Below are 18,525 nucleotides of genomic sequence, written 5' to 3'. Positions count from 1 at the left end.
GATGTTATTCAGCTACGGTGCTGCAAAATGATGAAACCACGTACGAATAGAAGAGATGCTGCCAAAACATTAAAGAGAATTCCTTTTTTTTTTATTTTTTTTTAATATATACATATATATATATATATGTATATATATATAATTTCTCAATTCTGTGAAACCTCCCCCCCCCCCCCCCCCCCAAAAAAAAAAAAAAGGGAGAGCTCTTTCGCCTCCACTGTGTTTGGGCGGAGGCAGAAAATCTCAGACATCTCAAAACATGGAAAAAATAAAAAAAAGCCCAAACCGTCCCTGGCTGGACACCACAAATTAGTTTTTTTTAATAATTATGGGGAACCCTCCCTTTTATTGCTCATATTATATATTATATTTCTGATTCGCCGTCACGATGCACGAACGGTGTGTAACTGATTTTTCTCCCGTCAGTATTAATGTGCTATTTTTTCAGAGGTTAATAGCGCACGAAGAATTCAAAAAAAGTCTCTCTAATATGTCTTAAGGCAGAGGAGAAACAAGTGTCTCATTTATCTGATATCTTCCTCATTCAGGTAACAACATCCAGCTTTTTTTATTAGTATTTATTTATTTTTTTCCCCGTCTCATCTTAGACTGATAGAAACGCCCCCCCGCTGTGTGTGTGCGCTCTCCATCTCCTCTTCATTCCCTCACAAACACAGAGATGTTACGTCAAAGTTGGGACATTCAGAGGGAAAACGACTTAAAAAAAACAAAAAATCTTATAAAAAAAGGAAAAAGAGAGAGAGTGCCGGCTTTGTCCTTGCAGGCTCGGTGCAATCTGAAAAAAAAAAACTCAATCTGTCTACCCAGGTGCAGCACGGCGACAACAATGGCACTTTGAACAAAAGGCAACCTTTTTCTTTTGCCTTTGCCCCCGTGAAAACGGTTACTGGCCGCGTTATAGGCACCGAGATCGCTGAAAAGATGATTGGAAAAGAAAAAAAAAAAAGGAAGTTACGACTTAAAATCTAAAGCTGTGCAGAGGAAACATCTCATCAGCAGAATAACTTGGAAAAAAAACTCCACTTTTGTTGGCTCCTGTCAGACCTCAGTCTCATTTACATATACATATATCAGTCATGTATGTAATGTGTGTGTGTGTGTGTGTGTGTGTGTGTGTGTGTGTGTGCAGGGCCGTGACCCGTCCGGTTCTCATCCTGCTGCCCGTCCTGGGTCTCACGTGGCTCTGCGGGGTTCTGGTCCATCTGTCCGTGGTGGTCGCCTACGTCTTCATCGCTCTCAACTCCTTCCAGGTAAACGAAGACGTTAGCGGCCCGGATCGTCGTGGAAACATCACGTAAACGCATTAATGCCGTCATACGATACCAAAAACCCAAACTTCGCTTGTTTACTTGTTTATTTTGATGTTACTGGTATCGTCGCTAAATGTGATGCAGAGCTTCTTTTTTAAATACTAAAATATGAATTTATATAAATACGTAGTTAGAAAACTGCTAACTTTTCTGGTTTTGTCAGAAAAAGACACTATTGGACATTAATTATATACTGAAAACGTATTTTATTGTTCTATCTGTAGTATAATCTGTAAAGTAATCTAACATGTAAATGAACTTGAAACGTGTTTAATCCTCGATTTAAGCGGATAGCTTTTATAATTCATGTCATTTGTGACATTTTCTTTTTCAAAATAACATTTTATTTTATCCCACGAGGTCATTTTGTGAAATTTACACATCAGATGTGGTGGTAGAAAGATGACGGCGGCTGAGCGGGAGACTTGTACATACAAAAATAAGACTCCAGAAATCAAACAAGAAAAATGAATAATGGTATTTAGATGTGATAGAAGTCTGGAGCTCCATCCAACAAATCGCTTAGTTTTAAGAGCCCAAAAGGTCAAAAGGTCACCAAAAATAATGGAGACCTGTGGAGCATGAAACACAACATGGAGACATCAGTGGGAAAAAGAAAATCTGAATAACTGTGACTATTTACCACCAAATGGAATAAAGCGCTGACTTCACCATCTGTGACCCTGCTGTCAACATTATAGTCATAATAACGGCACTTTATTGTAGCAAAGAGCTCCAACAACAGACGCTATAAAAGATATGATATTGTTAATAAAATACTATCCAGTCGTACAGGTCAGTTTAAAAAACAACTTTTAGAAAAAGATGTTTTTTTTGTTGTTTGCTCACATTTAAAAAATAATTGAAATACAGCTTGAAGCGTCTCGACATCAAACGTACAGTCACGCAAATCTGCACTGGAAAAAAAAAAGAGCTTTTTTTATGTTAAATGTGTCAGATCACCTAAAATCTGCAGGAAAAAAAAAGCCTATTTTTACTCGGAGCTCTGTTTATGTTGCAGGTAAAACATCCGACAGTCGTGAAACGGAAAATAAAAATGACGTATAAATCACTTTATCTATTAAAACGATGCCTTCACTGACACGTTCGTTCATTTTAATTGACTGCTGATTACTTTTTCTTTCACTTGACTCGCATGTTTCCCCTCATCCTCTGCAGAAAGGAGAGTGTGTGTGTGTGTGTGTGTGTGTGTGTGTGTGTGTGTGTGTGTGTGTGTGTGTCAATATCATTTAGTGTTTTCTAAATGGATCTTTTTTCTTTCTTGTTTTTGCACACGCCCTTTATCTGCTCATCTTACATTTATAACGCTGGCTGGGTACTCGTGCACCATCGTGTGTGTGTGTGTGTGTGTGTGTGTGTGTGTGTGTGTGTGTGTGTGTGTGTGTGTGTGTGTGTGTGTGTGTGTGTGTGTGTGTCAGTGTGGGAGGTGGCAGCCAGTGCTTTGAACGACAGGTCATACCACATCTACCTCCAGCTCTCCTCCCCTGATAACGACGGCACACACTTCCTCTCTCTCTCACACTCTTCCTCCTTCACCTTTTCTTTACATCCCTGTTTTTTTTTACCTTTTTTTACATCTCTGTCTCTCTTTCTTTGTCCCCCCCCCTCCCCACACACCCCCTCCTCCCACCCCCACTCTCTTGCCCTTCCTGGGTCTTTAATTAATCAAAATGAGCTAGCCCCTGGGTGACCCCCAGAGAGCTGCTAGTTAATTTAGATTTACTGCCAGTGTCCAGCTGAGGGCAGATAACGCTACAGTAGGAGTTCTTCCTCGTGGAGGGAGGAGGATGATGCTGAGCCAGCCTGTATTCTTCTCACCAGAGAGTGAGCAAAACAACATCCAGCAGAGGTTGGACGCACTGGAGGTGTTTGTTTCTGGCTGTTTACATTAATGTTAATTATGAGATTATTTCCAACAGACTGTTTATAAAAGAGTTCGTAGCTTCCAGGTCTGTAAAATGGTTCCGATTCAGAAGTGTCTTCAGCTGCAATACCAGCGAGTGCCACTAGAGGTCGGCTCCAAAAAGCCTCCGGCTCCATAGACTCCCATTCAACTTCTCTCATCAAATCCAAAGTGAATAAAATGTGTCCATCAGTTATCTCGGTGTTGTTAGCTAAAGTCACTCCTTCTTATTAGTTTTCTGGAGGTCCATCTGAAAATAATCCCTCATTCATTAGAAAAGAAGATTCAAGAAGACCTGTTTTTGGGGCGTGTCTGTTTGATTGACAGGCCTGTGGTGCAGTCAGGTTACAGCTATCGGTGGGCGGGACGTAGTATCGTCAGGTTTCCAATCAGATCAGTCAGCTCCACCGCTGGCTCCTCCCCCAGGGAAGTTTTCTCTTGTCTTTAATGTTACAAAATCTGTGAAGTCCTTTAAATAATAATAATAATAAATGAACTTCATTTTTATAGCACTTTTCTAAACTTTATAGTTACAAAGTGCTTTACATGAAATAAACTCTGAAAACAAAACAACCTCTGAATTCAAATAAGTCTTAAAATCCAACAACAAAATGATTGTATGAAACAAACAAAAACAATCAGGGTTTAAAAAGAAATGAGTGGAGATCACTAAAATCATCAAAGAGTCTCCGATAAAAGTATGTTTTCATTAGAGATTTGACAGCAACATATTTAAAGATGTCTGTAATGATGGCGGGTTTTTCCTCACGTCTTCCGGTGTGGCTGCTTTGGGAACACCTACAAACACATGGAAGCTCATTTATTTTTATGTATTCAGCAGGTCTTGAAAGTCTTATATTAAACTCCGTGACACATACACGAGGTCAACGAAATGCAATCTTAAAGGAGAAAAAAAACAAAAAACAGTATTTCTCCAAAAGACATCTCCGCTCCAGGTTTGACCTGAAACGAGAGAGAGGTTTCAGTTCGGACTGAGTTGAAGCAGAGATTTGAGAGCTGCTCCCTTCTGACTCCAGCTGCCAAGAAGGGAGGAGGAAAAAAACCACAAAGAATGGAGCACTAAATGGACTTGATGAAGATCCATATTCTCAATAAAAAAAAAAAAATACGAATGGGACTTTTATTATTCTCCACTTTCCATCTTTTTTCCAACACACTTTCCTAATGCGCCTCTCTCTCCTCTCCGCAGGGCCTTTACATCTTCTTAGTGTACGCCGTTTACAACAGTGAGGTGAGAATAATTCGGCCGCCGTCGCCTCTGAATATCAGACTGTGTGTGTGTGTGTGTGTGTGTGTGTGTGTGTGTGTGTGTGTGTGTGTGTGTGTGTGTGTGTGTGTGTATGTGTGTGTGTAAAACCACATTAGGCCCGATGATCACGTTAAAGGATTAGAAACTGTGTCTTTCGTCCTCGTTAATGGTGAATGGAGTCCAACATGGCAACACGTCTACAAATAAGTCAGAAGGGGTAAGAAATCCAGAAGTGTCTTCAGCTGCAATACCAGCGAGTGCCACTAGAGGTCGGCTCCAAAAAGCCTCCGGCTCCATAGACTCCCATTCAACTTCTCTCATCAAATCCAAAGTGAATAAAATGTGTCCATCAGTTATCTCGGTGTTGTTAGCTAAAGTCACTCCTTCTTATTAGTTTTCTGGAGGTCCATCTGAAAATAATCCCTCATTCATTAGAAAAGAAGATTCAAGAAGACCTGTTTTTGGGGGCGTGTCTGTTTGATTGACAGGCCTGTGGTGCATTCAGGTTACAGCTATCGGTGGGCGGGACGTAGTATCGTCAGGTGTCCAATCAATCAGATCCACCGCTGGCTCCTCCCCCAGCTCATCCAAATATGGTCACTTCCTGTTCCAAACCACTCCGAACTAGCAAAGATGGTGACGGACAGAATCTGAACTGGAGGCTTCATAACGTTCACGAACCGACGATGACATCACTGATGGTTGTTGACATCACTGATGGTCGCTGCTTGGTTAGAAAGCAATCAGTGAGACAGGTTTTAAACCAGTCTTCAATTAGGAATATTCAATTCAATTTAAAATAATAAAAAAAAAATGGTGAAGATTGTTCCACCTAACTCTTCGTTTTCTTACATTCCTGCTTGTGATTCTTTCCTCTTTTTAAACAGTGTTGTCGTGTTCCCAACGCGGCAGCCGTTATTTTAGTGAGTCCGATCCTATCAGACAAAAACTGTGTTGAAACAAACGTGTGTGTGTGTGTGTGTGTGTGTGTGTGTGTGTGTGTGTGTGTGTGTGTGTGTGTGAGTGTGTGTGTGTGTGAGAGGCTGCCAGCCTTTTGGACAAACCAGTGGGTGTTAAAGACTGCTTCTCGTTTAAAGGTGAGGAATGCCATAAAGAGGATCAAAGAAAAGAGAAAGGCCTTATCTTTCACGGTGAGTGAGCAAAAAAAAAAAAAAAAAAAGAATCAAGTCCATCAGGATGGTAAAATAAATTTGACCACTCCCCTCCCCCTTCCTGGCGAACGTTTATCGTGACTCTCGATTGGTGCCGTGATGTATTTTATACCAGAACTGCTCCCAGCCGACCAGCTTCCTGCCTTCCCAGAGGGCCCCGGTTACCTCGTGGGGCCGCAGTCCGCCGACCCCCTCCAGCCCCGAGACCAGCGAGACCTCCGGACCCACCAGCTCCACGTCCACGTCGCTGGTCATCAAGAATGGTAGGCGTCGGCTATGTTGGATGACTGTGATCTTTCCTCAGGCTGCACTGTGTTAAACACAATACTGGAGTGGAAATCATCGCCTGGGCTCAGAAACGCTTCTGAAAGCCATCATCTGTGGACGCGGTTCATCGATGCAGCTATAAATGCTGGTTAAGATGAAGAAACCAGACATAAATATGACCCAGAAACGCCGCCGCCCTTTCTGGGCCCGAGGAGCTCATTCAAGATGCACTGAAATCACAGACGCCGCTCTCTCCGGGTTAAAGAGGAGAGGGACCATCCAGCTTGTTGTCAGTGCAATTTAAAAGCAGGCATCTGTGACGATACAGGGATGCATTAGTGCGCATGGTATGGGTAGCTCTCCAGTAGCGGAGTCTGGGTGCTGTATTGGCCTGCAGTCCAGACCTGTCTCCAACTTTATTTTTTATTTCGCGCATTATTAAAATGAAAAATATGACAAAGCAGATCCTGAACTGTTGAGCAGCCAAAATCCAGGAATGGAACCACATTTCACTTTCAAAACTCCAACAACTGCTCTCCTCGGTTTCCCAGACATTTACAGAGTGTTTTTAAAAAAAAAAAAAAAAAAGAAGAAGAAGAAGAAGAAGCGATGCAGAACAGTCTCTTTTAAGGCTGTTAATTATATCTAAAGACAGGATTTATTTGAATGCCGCCCCCATGGCTGTGAATCAGTGTCACAGACCCGCTGACTCTTACTAATCACTTACGGTTTCCAGCCCAGTGACCACTGAACTGAACCGACTGTCAGTAGTTTTGCAGAACAAACAACACCCTGTCGGGGGGGGCGACGCCTCGACCCCGACAGCCTCCCACACATCGTACGTCTCTCAACCTCCTCCTCGACACTTTAACATCCATGTCAGAGCGTTTACGACCCCACCGCACGATTTGTGGGACCGAAATCGGCATCTCGGTGTCCTGCTGAGACGCAGCTCAGATTTTTTTTAAATGAATGAATTGTTCACAAAGAGGACAAACAAAACGGTAAAAACAAAAGACTTCCCGCTGAATATTCTCCTTATGTTCTTTTTTCTTTCAGATTGTTTATGTTTGTGTTTCTCTTTGTGCATCTTTATAAAGCTGTCCTTGTGCCGCACTCTGCTCGTATGACTTTTTGTCTCGTATTTTTCTGGCCTTGCATGAACAAAATGTCTGCGTCCTGGAGGAGAAATGCAAACTTCAACATTCAACAAAAGTGTGTTGTTGGTTTTTGTTTTCTTTCTTTCTTTCTTTCTTTCTTCCAGAGAGTTTCAGAACGGAGAGCTTTGTGAGTTTCTCTTTGAAACCAGCTTCAGGAACCCAAGTAAGTAAAACGCACGTCTCGTCACTGGAGTTGGAAAAGGTTTCAATCAAAACAACAACTCCAGAGTGTTTGCGCGGTGCACAAATGGAGCAGGGATTACTTTCATTACGAAGTATTTCGAGTTTCACACGTGTTAACGTGACCGTTGGCACTTGAAACATTTGTGATTTCAACACGGACCTGAAACCGCAGCAGAGACACGTCAGATGTTTGAGGAACAGAAAAGGAGTCAAATCTGTTGAGGAGGCACAATTGTGGGGTTTTTTTTGCAGGCAATAAACTGTGGTGTTGGAGAACCCTGTTGCCATGGCGCCACAGTTCAGGTGGTTGGCAGAGTATTTTCCCCTCAGACGTCTCAGTAGAGGTCGGTGTTGACAGTCTGACAACCTGATAACAAACAGCTAACTTCACCAACAAAAAAAAACAGCTGAACTCAAGTTAGCAGCTAGCAATGCTAACAACCTGCTAACAAAGCTAACAAAGAGCTAATTTCACCATAAACACCAAAATTTTAGTTTGCAACCAGCTAACAGCTAAAAATTGTTTTTTTAAAAAAGCTGATTTTGCTTCAGAAAAGACACAGCTAACAAGGCTAACAACCAGCTAATATAAATATATATATAAATACTTCCTCATGAAGGTTATTGCTTCCTGCTGCTCCGTTCGTGCACAACAGGAAGAGTCTCTGAACTTTCTGTTCATATCATACATATTCACACCGATCGATTATGTTGTGTGTGTTTGACTCCAACAGGTGGTGCAGCTGACGGGGTTCAAGCCATCAGGTACAAACTATTTGGGACACAAAACGCAACGATTAGGTTCCTGCAGAAATAGAATACGACACATAAACACCAGAATATCACAGAAAACTAGAGAATTCACGTCAAGCATAAATATCAGCTATGAATTGCATTGAGAGGAAAATAGTGAGATATTAAGGGCAGAGAGAGTGAAGCAGCAATAAATAATTAGATGCAAAAAGAAAACACAGCAGTGTAGAAGGTTGACAGGGAAGTTGTATGAATATATTACAGCCCAGTTGTAAACGGTGTCGAGGTTTAATGTGAATTCGAGTAAACAGGAGTTGATAGAGAGGTTTGTAGGAACTACTTCCCCCCACGGAAAACCACAGACTGGATATAAAAGAGTTCGTAGCTTCCAGGTCTGTAAAATGGTTCTGATCCAGAAGTGTCTTCAGCTGCAATACCAGCGAGTGCCACTAGAGGTCGGCTCCAAAAAGCCTCCGGCTCCATAGACTCCCATTCAACTTCTCTCATCAAATCCAAAGTGAATAAAATGTGTCCATCAGTTATCTCGGTGTTGTTAGCTAAAGTCACTCCTTCTTATTAGTTTTCTGGAGGTCCATCTGAAAATAATCCCTCATTCATTAGAAAAGAAGATTCAAGAAGACCTGTTTTTGGGGGCGTGTCTGTTTGATTGACAGGCCTGTGGTGCAGTAAGGATTGAGTCAGATCCACCGCTGGCTCCTCCCCCAGCTCCTCCAAATATGGTCACTTCCCGCTGCGAACAAAACTCGATGCTTCACAGCGTTCGCAAACCAAACGGGTGACGTCGGCCCTGAATTAATTTTATTCTTCCTCGAGGAATCGACTGCGTCATGAGATCCCAACAACCAGTCACGTGTTCTGTGAGTGAGGTCTCAGCCGTGCGGCGGTGGTGGTGGGGCGGGGGGCGGGGCTAAGTGCTGCAGCAGGTGTTTGACACATTCAAGGAGCCACACTGATCTCAAACACAAACACATTTTGTTTTTTTATTCACACCTTTTTGTGCGACAACTTTGCTGAATGCCGTCCCCTTTACGCAAAAAAAAAAACCCTGACGCCGTATTGTTTCGCCCTAAGCCCCCGGAATCTTTCAAACTACCCAGCATGCACCTGTGGCCTCTTGCACCCCTGCGACATCCTGTGCGAGGAGTCCATTGAGCTCTTAACTGCTTTTTTTTTTTTCCTCTCTCTCTTTATCCGCACTACACATACGGAGTCTCTTTGAAAACAGCCTTGAGAACAAAATAAAAAATAAAGCATTTGCATTTATGCTCATTGAAATTCCTCATTTAGCTTTTTTCGAGTCAAGCTGAATGAAGCGACTCAACGCTTCGGCTTTTTTGATTAATGCGACGTTCGATAGCACAAGTGGTGCTTCTGAGGCTGCAATGCTGTTTTTCGAGTAATATTTTCATTTTTGCTTGTTTTGAATTGTTTTTCCTGCGAGAAAGAAAAAAGGTCAAATTGTGTTTTGTAGAAAAAAAAAAAAACATGTTCTGAATGACTTGGCGTGTGAAACAGAAACGAGCTGACCGGAAGAAGAAATAGGTTTCTCTCTTTAACGTTCACGCTCTTGTCTCACCTGCATTTTAAGGTCCTGTGTGAAAACTGCCCCCCCCCCTCCCCTCCGGCGCTTCTTTTGTCATCGTGAATGCGCCGGGCGGGACACAACAGATGGTCCCCCCCCCCCCCCCCCCTTCATATTTTTCCAGAGGGGTGAAGTCACCTTCAATAGCCTCTAAGTTTGCAAATAGATGAATTTAAAACGTGGAGGCGCCTGATGGAGCGGCGACACAAAAGGCAGAAGTTCATTCCCTTAATCGGTTAGAAGAGGGGACGACGGCGCCGCGGCTATTCACGCCGGCGGCCATTAACCACTCCAACACCTGCTCACTCTCTCTCACTCTCACCTTCTCACTCGGGCCTTTTTCTTCCTCCTCCTCCTCCTCCTCCTCCTCCTTTTGTACACAAACACAGTCACAACAACATGAAGAAAAAAAATCGTAGCTAACCACCTTTTGCTATTTTTGTTTCACCGCAGGTTGTTGAACTGCAAATGGAGCGGATCGATTACAGCGCGCAGCAGCATCATCATCATCATCATCATCATCATCGACAACGGAGGGATGAAGCTCCGCCTTCTCCGACAGCGACCCGTCCTCAGATCAGATCCTCGACACTTATTTTCATATCTCGTTTTTTTGTTATGTATTTTTGTTTTGTTTTAAAGTCGTCATATCCGCTCAAATTACGTGCTCCGGTTGTTGTTTTTCATGTTTGCTCTCAAGAAGTTGAAAGTTTCTCTTCAATCAGACTTTAGAGCAGGAAATGAATGAAAATAAAAAATATATGGGGGTTTTTTGGGCCGTGATGCCACGGCAACAATCAGCAGCCAGGATGCAGATAAGTCGGATCTGTAGCGACCAGCTCGGAGCCAGATCACGTATATAACTGAATATAAAGATGGAACGTAGTCTGAAAATTTAAGATTAATCCTGAAGTTACCTTAAAGGGCCACTAGGGGGCCGGATCCCCAAAAAATCCCCCACAAATAATCCCAGTTTGAATTCGATATTAGGACTGAGCTACGTTTGGGGGCATGTCTGGTTTGATTGACAGGCCCTCAGGTTCAGTCTGGCTTTCCTATAAAGGTGGGCGGGGCATAGCGTCCTCTAGTCTGCTCCTCCCCAGCTCGCCCAAATATGGTCACTTCTCTCAACTTTTAAAATTGAAAAATAATTTGCATTTTTACTGATTGTAGAACTTCTTTTTTTTTTTTTTATGGAAAAAATCCCATCAGACAAATTATTATTCAAAGTATCGTATACATCGTCAGAAGGGGAGCTTTGAGTTCACGTTAATGTGGCAACAACCTTTAAAGAGTAATTTCACCCAAATCACATGTTGGTTTTGAGGAATATTCAAGGTTTTTTGTTTCATTTTGTGCTGCTCTAGAGCTTCATCCAGGTTGAAGATGTTTCCTCTCTAGAGCTTCGTCCTGGTTGAAGATGTTTCCTCTATAGAGCTTCGTCCTGGTTGAAGATGTTTCCTCTCTAGAGCTTCATCCAGGTTGAAGATGTTTCCTCTATAGAGCTTCGTCCTGGTTGAAGATGTTTCCTCTATAGAGCTTCGTCCTGGTTGAAGATGTTTCCTCTCTAGAGCTTCATCCAGGTTGAAGATGTTTCCTCTCTAGAGCTTCATCCTGGTTGAAGATGTTTCCTCTCTAGAGCTTCGTCCAGGTTGAAGATGTTTCCTCTCCAGAGCTTCATCCAGGTTGAAGATGTTTCCTCTCTAGAGCTTCATCCAGGTTGAAGATGTTTCCTCTCTAGAGCTTCATCCAGGTTGAAGATGTTTCCTCTCTAGAGCTTCGTCCAGGTTGAAGATGTTTCCTCTCCAGAGCTTCATCCAGGTTGAAGATGTTTCCTCTCTAGAGCTTCATCCAGGTTGAAGATGTTTCCTCTCTAGAGCTTCATCCAGGTTGAAGATGTTTCCTCTCTAGAGCTTCATCCAGGTTGAAGATGTTTCCTCTCTAGAGCTTCATCCAGGTTGAAGATGTTTCCTCTCTAGAGCTTCGTCCAGGTTGAAGATGTTTCCTCTCCAGAGCTTCATCCAGGTTGAAGATGTTTCCTCTATAGAGCTTCGTCCTGGTTGAAGATGTTTCCTCTCTGGAGCTTCATCCAGGTTGAAGATGTTTCCTCTCTAGAGCTTCATCCAGGTTGAAGATGTTTCCTCTCCGGAGCTTCGTCCTGGTTGAAGATGTTTCCTCACTGGAGCTTCATCCAGGTTGAAGATGTTTCCTCTATAGAGCTTCATCCAGGTTTTCTCTGCAGACTCTCCTCGGCACAATGCTGCAGAAGTGCGTCCACGAAAACTGTGTGTGTGTGTGTGTGTGTGTGTGTGTGTGTGTGTGTGTGTGTGTGCATGTGTGTACCCTTCGTGTTCGACATCACATGTCTTCTACCTGATCTGCATGCTCTTGTTTTTTTAGACGTTTTACGTAGAGACTGCTGTTTGTTTGTTTTTTACGATGTAGAATTACACGTACGCTCAAAAAAAAAAGACAGCCGACACAACAAGTGAAGCTTTTACTTCATTGAATTTTATTGTTTTTTGTTGCTATTACAATAAAATATATTTAAAGAAAAACAAACAAACAAAAAAAAATGTTTTGGTCGCTTTCAGTTTTAAGATAAGACGGGACGGACGGTCAACTCACGGAAACAAAACAAAATAAAATAAAAACAAAGGAGAGTGAACTAAAGAGCGAAAGAAAGAGCGAAAGAGCGAAAGAAAGAAAGAAAGAAAGAAAGAAAGAAAGAAAGAAAGAAAGAAAGAAAGAAAGAAAGAAAGAAAGGCAATATCAAGAGAATCAGTTCCACAACAGCAACATAAAGCAGAGAACTTTTTCTGTGTTGAAATGTATCTTCATCTTGCAGTAGATATTCACCTCACAACATAAATATACTGTACAGAGTGGTGACAGCTGGAAAACTGAATCTGTGTGTGTGTGTGTGTGTGTGTGTGTGTGTGTGTGTGTGTTCAGGCGCTGAGTTAAGGCAGGCGGAGTGATTGTCTACGAAATGGTTTGAAAAAAACGGCCGCAGTGTGAAAGGTGAGCTGCACAATATCACAAACGCTGCTGTGACCGTGTTTGTTTGTTTGTTTGTTTGTTTGTTTGTTTGTGCTCCATTGTCATCTTCGCTGTGCTTTTCAACAAGAAAGAAACGGGGGTTTTGTTACAGAGACACGCTGAGTGTTACTTTTCCAACGCAGGACGTGGCCAGCGATGATGCTACGACCGGCCGCGTCGTCCGCCGCTCGCCGGATGTTATTTACAATGTGAGCTGTCATTCCTGACAAAGCACGCGTTCAGTTATAACATCTCATTTTTTTTGTAATTGTTGGCAGATTAGATTTAAAAAAAAAAAAAAAATATCCCGATGTAATTTGTGGAGTTTTAAGTGAATTTCTTTGCGTAAAAAATTGCGTGAATTTGAGAATAAATTGCAAGCTGAGAAAGAAAAATGCGATTTTTTTTTTTTTGTTGGTTTTTTTTTTTGGTTTTTTTGTTTAGTTTTTTAAGCATTACCCTGATAATAAAATAAATTTGCAGAAAAATCGCGAGCTCCCGCAAATATTGCAGCGTTGCAATTTCCTGAAGGGACTGATAAAGGCCCAATCCCGTGACGCGTCCCGTGGCCCCGCCCCCTCGTTTAGGAGCGCCCTCTGCTGGATAGTGGTAGAACAGAGCTAAAAGGGGGTGGAGCTTAAAATCTTAAACTCAGATTTTGCATCATCCCAGATTATTTTTTAGGAGTTCGGGTTTTGTGCTCCTGCGTTGTCGTTCTCGTGATCTGTCGACCAATCATCTCCATGAATCCGCCGCTGAAAGTAGACCCCGGCAGCGAGGAAAATCTGCTTTATTTTAGAATAAAAAAAGCAGGAAAATTGAGTTGTGAAGATTTTATGTAGGAACCCGGCAGAGATTGTTGGGTTTGGGGATTGTTTTACGTACGCCTTCATTCTTTTTAAAATATAATTTATAGAAACTGTCTTTCACGTAATGCTAAAAAAAAAAATCCTCCAAGACGAGTCGGCCCGCCGTGTTGAAAAGTGACGCAGCGTTCGTTCGTTCGCTCGGGGAACGCTGATCCTCGTCAATAAATACAAACAAAAAGAAACGTGAAACCGAACGTGTCGGCGGGCAAAGAAAAAACCGAAGGACGCGTACTTCCTTTCGCTTTTCACATGTTTACTTCTCGTTGTTATTTATCTCTGTTACCATTTGCACATCGATGTGTCTATTTTATTTCCTCTCTCTCTGGCTTCCACTTCATTTTTTTTCTCCCACAAAGCATTGCTGTTTTTACTCTTTCTCATATATTTTTTAAATCTCCTTTTGTCTGCCTCCTCTCTCTTTCTTCTTCTTCTTCTTCTTCTTCTTCTTCTTCTTCTTCTTCTGTGTCCTTTTCATTTTTCTTGTTGTGTCGTTTGATGAACAACCGGATAAGAATGTGTTTTCTTTTTTCTTTTAACAAGTCTGTTTTGCTTTTTTTGATATATATATTAACATCTAAATAGATTCAAAACATAACTTCACAGAGATTTTTTTTCGTGTTTCGGTGCCGGAGACAAAAAAAAAAAAAAAAAAAAAAAGAACAGCGATACGAGCTCTTTCAAAAAATAAAATAAAAGATGGAGGATCTGACGCCGGGATCAAATTGGATCTCTGAAAAGAGGCTACAAAATCTTTTGTAAAAAGTGCACCCTGCAGATAGTCCCATCCTGCCATGTGATGCCCCCCCCCCTCCCCCTCCCTCCCCCCCAGCACCAAATTTCACAATAAAAGACCCGAGTGGCATCGGGAACCGTATTTTTTGTCGTGATATATGACATTCACATGGACTCTGAGGAATGTAGAAGATCTTGTGTGTGTGTGTGTGTGTGTGTGTGTGTGTGTGTGTGTGTGTGTGTGTGTGTGTGTGCGGGACGTCGGATTCGCGTTGTCGTGTTTCGGTCGAACAGGATGTGATGCAGCTCGACAGGCTTCATTTCAGATGCTTTGAAAACAGGGTAGAAAATCCAGTTTATAAAGGTCACATTAATGTAGCTCTGCAGGATATGAAAACATTAACATAAAAAAAAAAAAAAAGAAATTCTCCAAACTAGCTCGAGTGCAGACGGAGAGTTTTTCTTCTTTTTTTTTTTTCTTTTTTTGTTGTTGTAATAATTCAGTGTGAAGCTGTCTTATCTTATCTCACTCGCACTTTTTCTCTTCCACACACACACACACATACAGTCTCACCCTAAAACAAACAGCACGTGGCTCCGCCTCCTCCCCCCCGCCCCCCTCCATTCACACGCACGCCCTCTTGGCGTGCAGCATCTCGATGAGCAGGTTGTTGCAGGGCACCTCGCCGCTCAGGTGCATGTAGCACAGGTAGTCCTCGGCCTGCGTGCTGAGGGAGCGCAGCTCCGGCAGCCGCATCACCAGCTGGCTGAACTTCTCCTGGAACTGCGGGTAGGTGGACATGGTGTACTCCAGCAGGGCGCCGTTCACCTGCTCCTGCACGCCCTCCACGAACGCCTGGTTCTCCAGGAGCTTCACGTCTGCACGCAGAGGAGGGAACAGAGGGGGCGGAGTTAAGGGGGCGGAGCCAGCGAGGAGGTCATTTAACAAGACAAAAATCGAAAGATTTTTTGATTTTGTGGTGGATTTTCTTAAAAAAATGTCGATCGTTTGACACAATCATTTGAAATCGATTCCTGTGATAACAATCACGGAAATATTTTAGTTTCAATCTTTTATTTCCGTAAACACTTCCAAGTTTTCTGCTCGTTCGAGTTTGCTTCGGTGATGAGAGGAGAACCGAACTGATTGTAAATGAGAAGTTAGTTTTGCTACTAAAGACGAGACTACTTCATGCAGTAATACTTTCAGCGCCGCTTCTGTTGAGGGGATCGTGGCATTTGCTTGAATTTGCGTTAATTATTGCGATCTCAAGATTGCGATTTTCTCATGTGCATCCCAACGTTGTTCAAACCCTCTGAACTTCACTTTGAATTCAACTGAGGGATGCAACACTTTCCAAATATATCAGGCTAAAATCTGGATGAAATGAGTATTGACTATTGAGCTTTGACTTTTTTCGTCTTTTTTCCCAACTTAAAGCTAGCTAAGTAGCGATAAAGTGTAAAATGGTAAAACTGGATCGTAGATACACTTCTTAGGAAAAGATAAAACACGATGGTGCACCCATCTCACTTGTTTCTCAGTCCTATATTGTATTTCCTGACAACCTGCTTTTGATGCGTGTTCTTAAATTCCACAAAATATGAATGGAGTTTGGTCTATGGGAAAAAAAATACATCTAAATATCACAATAAGTTTTGCATTCATACAAAAAGAAGCTTTTTTTAAAATTATTTTATTTTTTATTGGAAGCTGGTGTTGGACTGATATTTGCATGACAATCCTATGAAATTTAACAGGATTTACCACAAAATAATCTCTTTCTTTGGGTTTTTGAGCTTTCATCTCAGTTTTATTCTTAAGGTCTCTTTTTGACGGCTGATCACGACTACTGAACCAACGAGGGGCCGTGAGATGTTCTGGAAAAAGGCCAGTAAGTTCTTTTTTTTATTATTATTTTGGTTAAAATTTTGTGTAGGTTTATAAAGAAAAGCTCATCCGGAAAAAATTAAAAAAATGGCCATTTTCAGTCAGAAACAGTCCTTCAGTTCGCTCGAGTATGTTTGTCTTTTTATAAGTCAACAATAAAAGTTGTATTTAGAAACATCAGAGCGGAGAAATGAATCCGTTTGAATGATATTTGCAGCCTCATTTTACGGATATAAACTCTTAACTACCGGAGATTCAGCCGGCACAATGTGTGCTGTATCTGTACTTTATGTATGAAAGGTAGGTGATTGCAAGGAGTGTGGGTGGTTGAATGTGTGTGTGTGTGTGTGTGTGTGTGTGTGTGTGTGTGTGTGTGTGTGTGTGAGACAGTAGCCCGAGCCCTGCGGTGGACCCGGCATTCAGTGTCAGCTGAGCCCGTCTTGTAGAATCTATTCACGCAGTAATTAAATGTTTTGAATCAATGTTCTGAATCATCTTTTCAAACTGCTTAAGGGCAATTAAATTACCCCCCGACAAACCTGACTCTGAAGATGAGGCAGAGCGCGAGCAAAAAAAAGAAAAAAAAAAGAAGAAGCCGCTAGCAAAGACGGCAAATATTTTCTGCCTCCGACAAGTGCTCTCCCCGTTCAAAAGCTCTTTGTTCCCCTGCTCCGCCAGCGCTAAACAGCAAACACTTCTGGGAATCTGGGCAAGCCACGTCTCCGCTCTCTCCATCTGCACAAGCCGCTACATGAATGTCGGCCCCCGCTATCGAGTGATAGACCCAATCCATTACGCTTCGTTTTGAATGCCATTAGTGGACAATGGGACGAGGACGTCTTTGTGAATGCCGGCTTTTGTCAGCCCCCGAAAATTTAATTAAGTCAATTTATCGGAGAAGAGAAAAATGCCTGTTTTGGAAAACACTTATAGATAAATAGGTGCTGCAGATTATCTGCAATTGTGACATTTTCTTTTCTTTTTTTTTTTCTTTTAGAGATGTCAGTGTTGTTATTTGAAAATCCAGAGAAGAGACAGCATCAGTATGGCGGAGCAGAAAAATCCTGCTGGAAAACACATGGCGTGCAGGTCGGCGTGAGTTCAGGCCTTTTAAAACACGTTCATCTGCAGAAATCGATCGCTCTCACTGCACCTAAACTACTTATATTTAGAAGAGGACACGTCTTACGTGAAATATTTGACCTGTTTTTCAGCTGTTGTAGCCCGACTGACTTGATGCTAGCTTGTGGAAAACATCCACGTGAGTCGGAATACAAGGAAATGCTTACAACTCTTTTTTTCTTAAAACTATACAGATATATATATAGGGTTTTTTTTAGCTTTCTGCAGCGATGACACACAAACACTCACTGGGGTTGAACAGCAGGAGGAACTTCAGGCAGGCGATCTCTCGGCGGTCGACCTGCAGCACCCGCAGCCTCACCGCCAGCTCCTGACCCCTCTGGATCAGGCTGGACAGAGTCGCCTCGGCTTGGGACAGAATGGACGTCAGCTCCACCTGCAGACACCGGCCGGTTAGTTCCTACGTAGCGCTTCATATTCACCAGACGCTGCTGTTTTCTTTCTGTCTTCTTACATTGAAAGGAATCATTTTACCTCACAGTCAGTGGCGGTTACTTACGGGGTTCCCCAAGGTTCAATGTTCGGCCCACTATTGTTTATTTTGTACATAAATTACACGAGAGGCTTTCGAGACATTCACACTGATATTATTTGCAGATGATATGATCATATATTTTATACTTCAATTATAGTCTCTCACATTCTCACTATGAAAAACGTCAAAACATCAATCTTTTAAAGGAAAAAAGTCGATTTGAGTAACTTACAATGTGGATGTATTGATTGGGTTTATGAAAAGGTCATAGTTTGGACATGTTATAAGTCATGTTATGTACAAAGTTACATCGTGCAGCTTGACTTCATATAAATCCACAGGGACTCTTTTAGGTGTTTGATCCCTCGACCACCTCGGACCTTCTATTCCTTTCAACTCTACAATTTCAAAGCCCTTATTATTAATCTAATACATTTTGCGTGTTGGTCAACATACATTTATCACATTAGATGTGACATTTGGATTTGAAATGAAGCGGCAGCATCTTTAATCTGATGAAGCGCTTCCTCCTTGAAATTTCACAAACTAAACTTAGTTCTTTGACCCCTGCAGCTCTGGAGGCTTCAGCCAGAAGTCCACAATCAGCCAGTTTAAAATAGGACTGAGCGATATATTGATGTTTTATTATGCGGTGATATGAGACGAGATATCGTCTCCGATTTTTGATGTCGTAATATCGGGATACGGCG

At 42.2% G+C, this 18,525-nt stretch overlaps 2 protein-coding genes across 2 annotated transcripts in view; one reads left to right on the top strand and one right to left on the bottom strand.

The window, feature by feature from the left end:
* The first annotated feature begins 388 nt into the window (after positions 1-388).
* On the top strand, positions 389-13,715 carry adgrd2 (adhesion G protein-coupled receptor D2). The gene is made up of 9 exons (XM_069166032.1): positions 389-399; positions 1,151-1,271; positions 4,466-4,507; positions 5,623-5,676; positions 5,813-5,960; positions 7,229-7,287; positions 7,560-7,651; positions 8,042-8,072; positions 10,117-13,715. The coding sequence occupies exons 1-7, from the start codon at positions 389-391 to the stop codon at positions 7,647-7,649; spliced, it is 525 nt and encodes a 174-aa protein (XP_069022133.1). The 3' UTR covers positions 7,650-7,651; positions 8,042-8,072; positions 10,117-13,715.
* A 695-nt stretch (positions 13,716-14,410) lies between these two features.
* Positions 14,411-18,525, bottom strand: part of LOC138208348 (steroidogenic factor 1-like) — a 16,448-nt gene continuing 12,333 nt past the window's right edge. The window contains exons 6-7 of the mRNA XM_069166176.1: positions 17,569-17,716; positions 14,411-15,185 (exon numbers count right to left, since the gene is read on the bottom strand). Of these exons, the coding sequence (XP_069022277.1) occupies positions 14,932-15,185; positions 17,569-17,716 (402 nt within the window). The 3' untranslated portion in view covers positions 14,411-14,931. The remainder of the gene's footprint in view (positions 15,186-17,568; positions 17,717-18,525) is intronic.

The sequence above is a fragment of the Embiotoca jacksoni genome, unplaced genomic scaffold (assembly GCF_022577435.1).
Source record: "Embiotoca jacksoni isolate LCO1_2020_lvr unplaced genomic scaffold, fEmbJac1.0.p SCAF_37, whole genome shotgun sequence".
NCBI classification, from domain to species: domain Eukaryota; kingdom Metazoa; phylum Chordata; class Actinopteri; family Embiotocidae; genus Embiotoca; species Embiotoca jacksoni.
The sequence above is the reverse complement of the archived record's forward strand: the minus strand, read 5'-3'. Positions and strand labels throughout refer to the sequence as shown.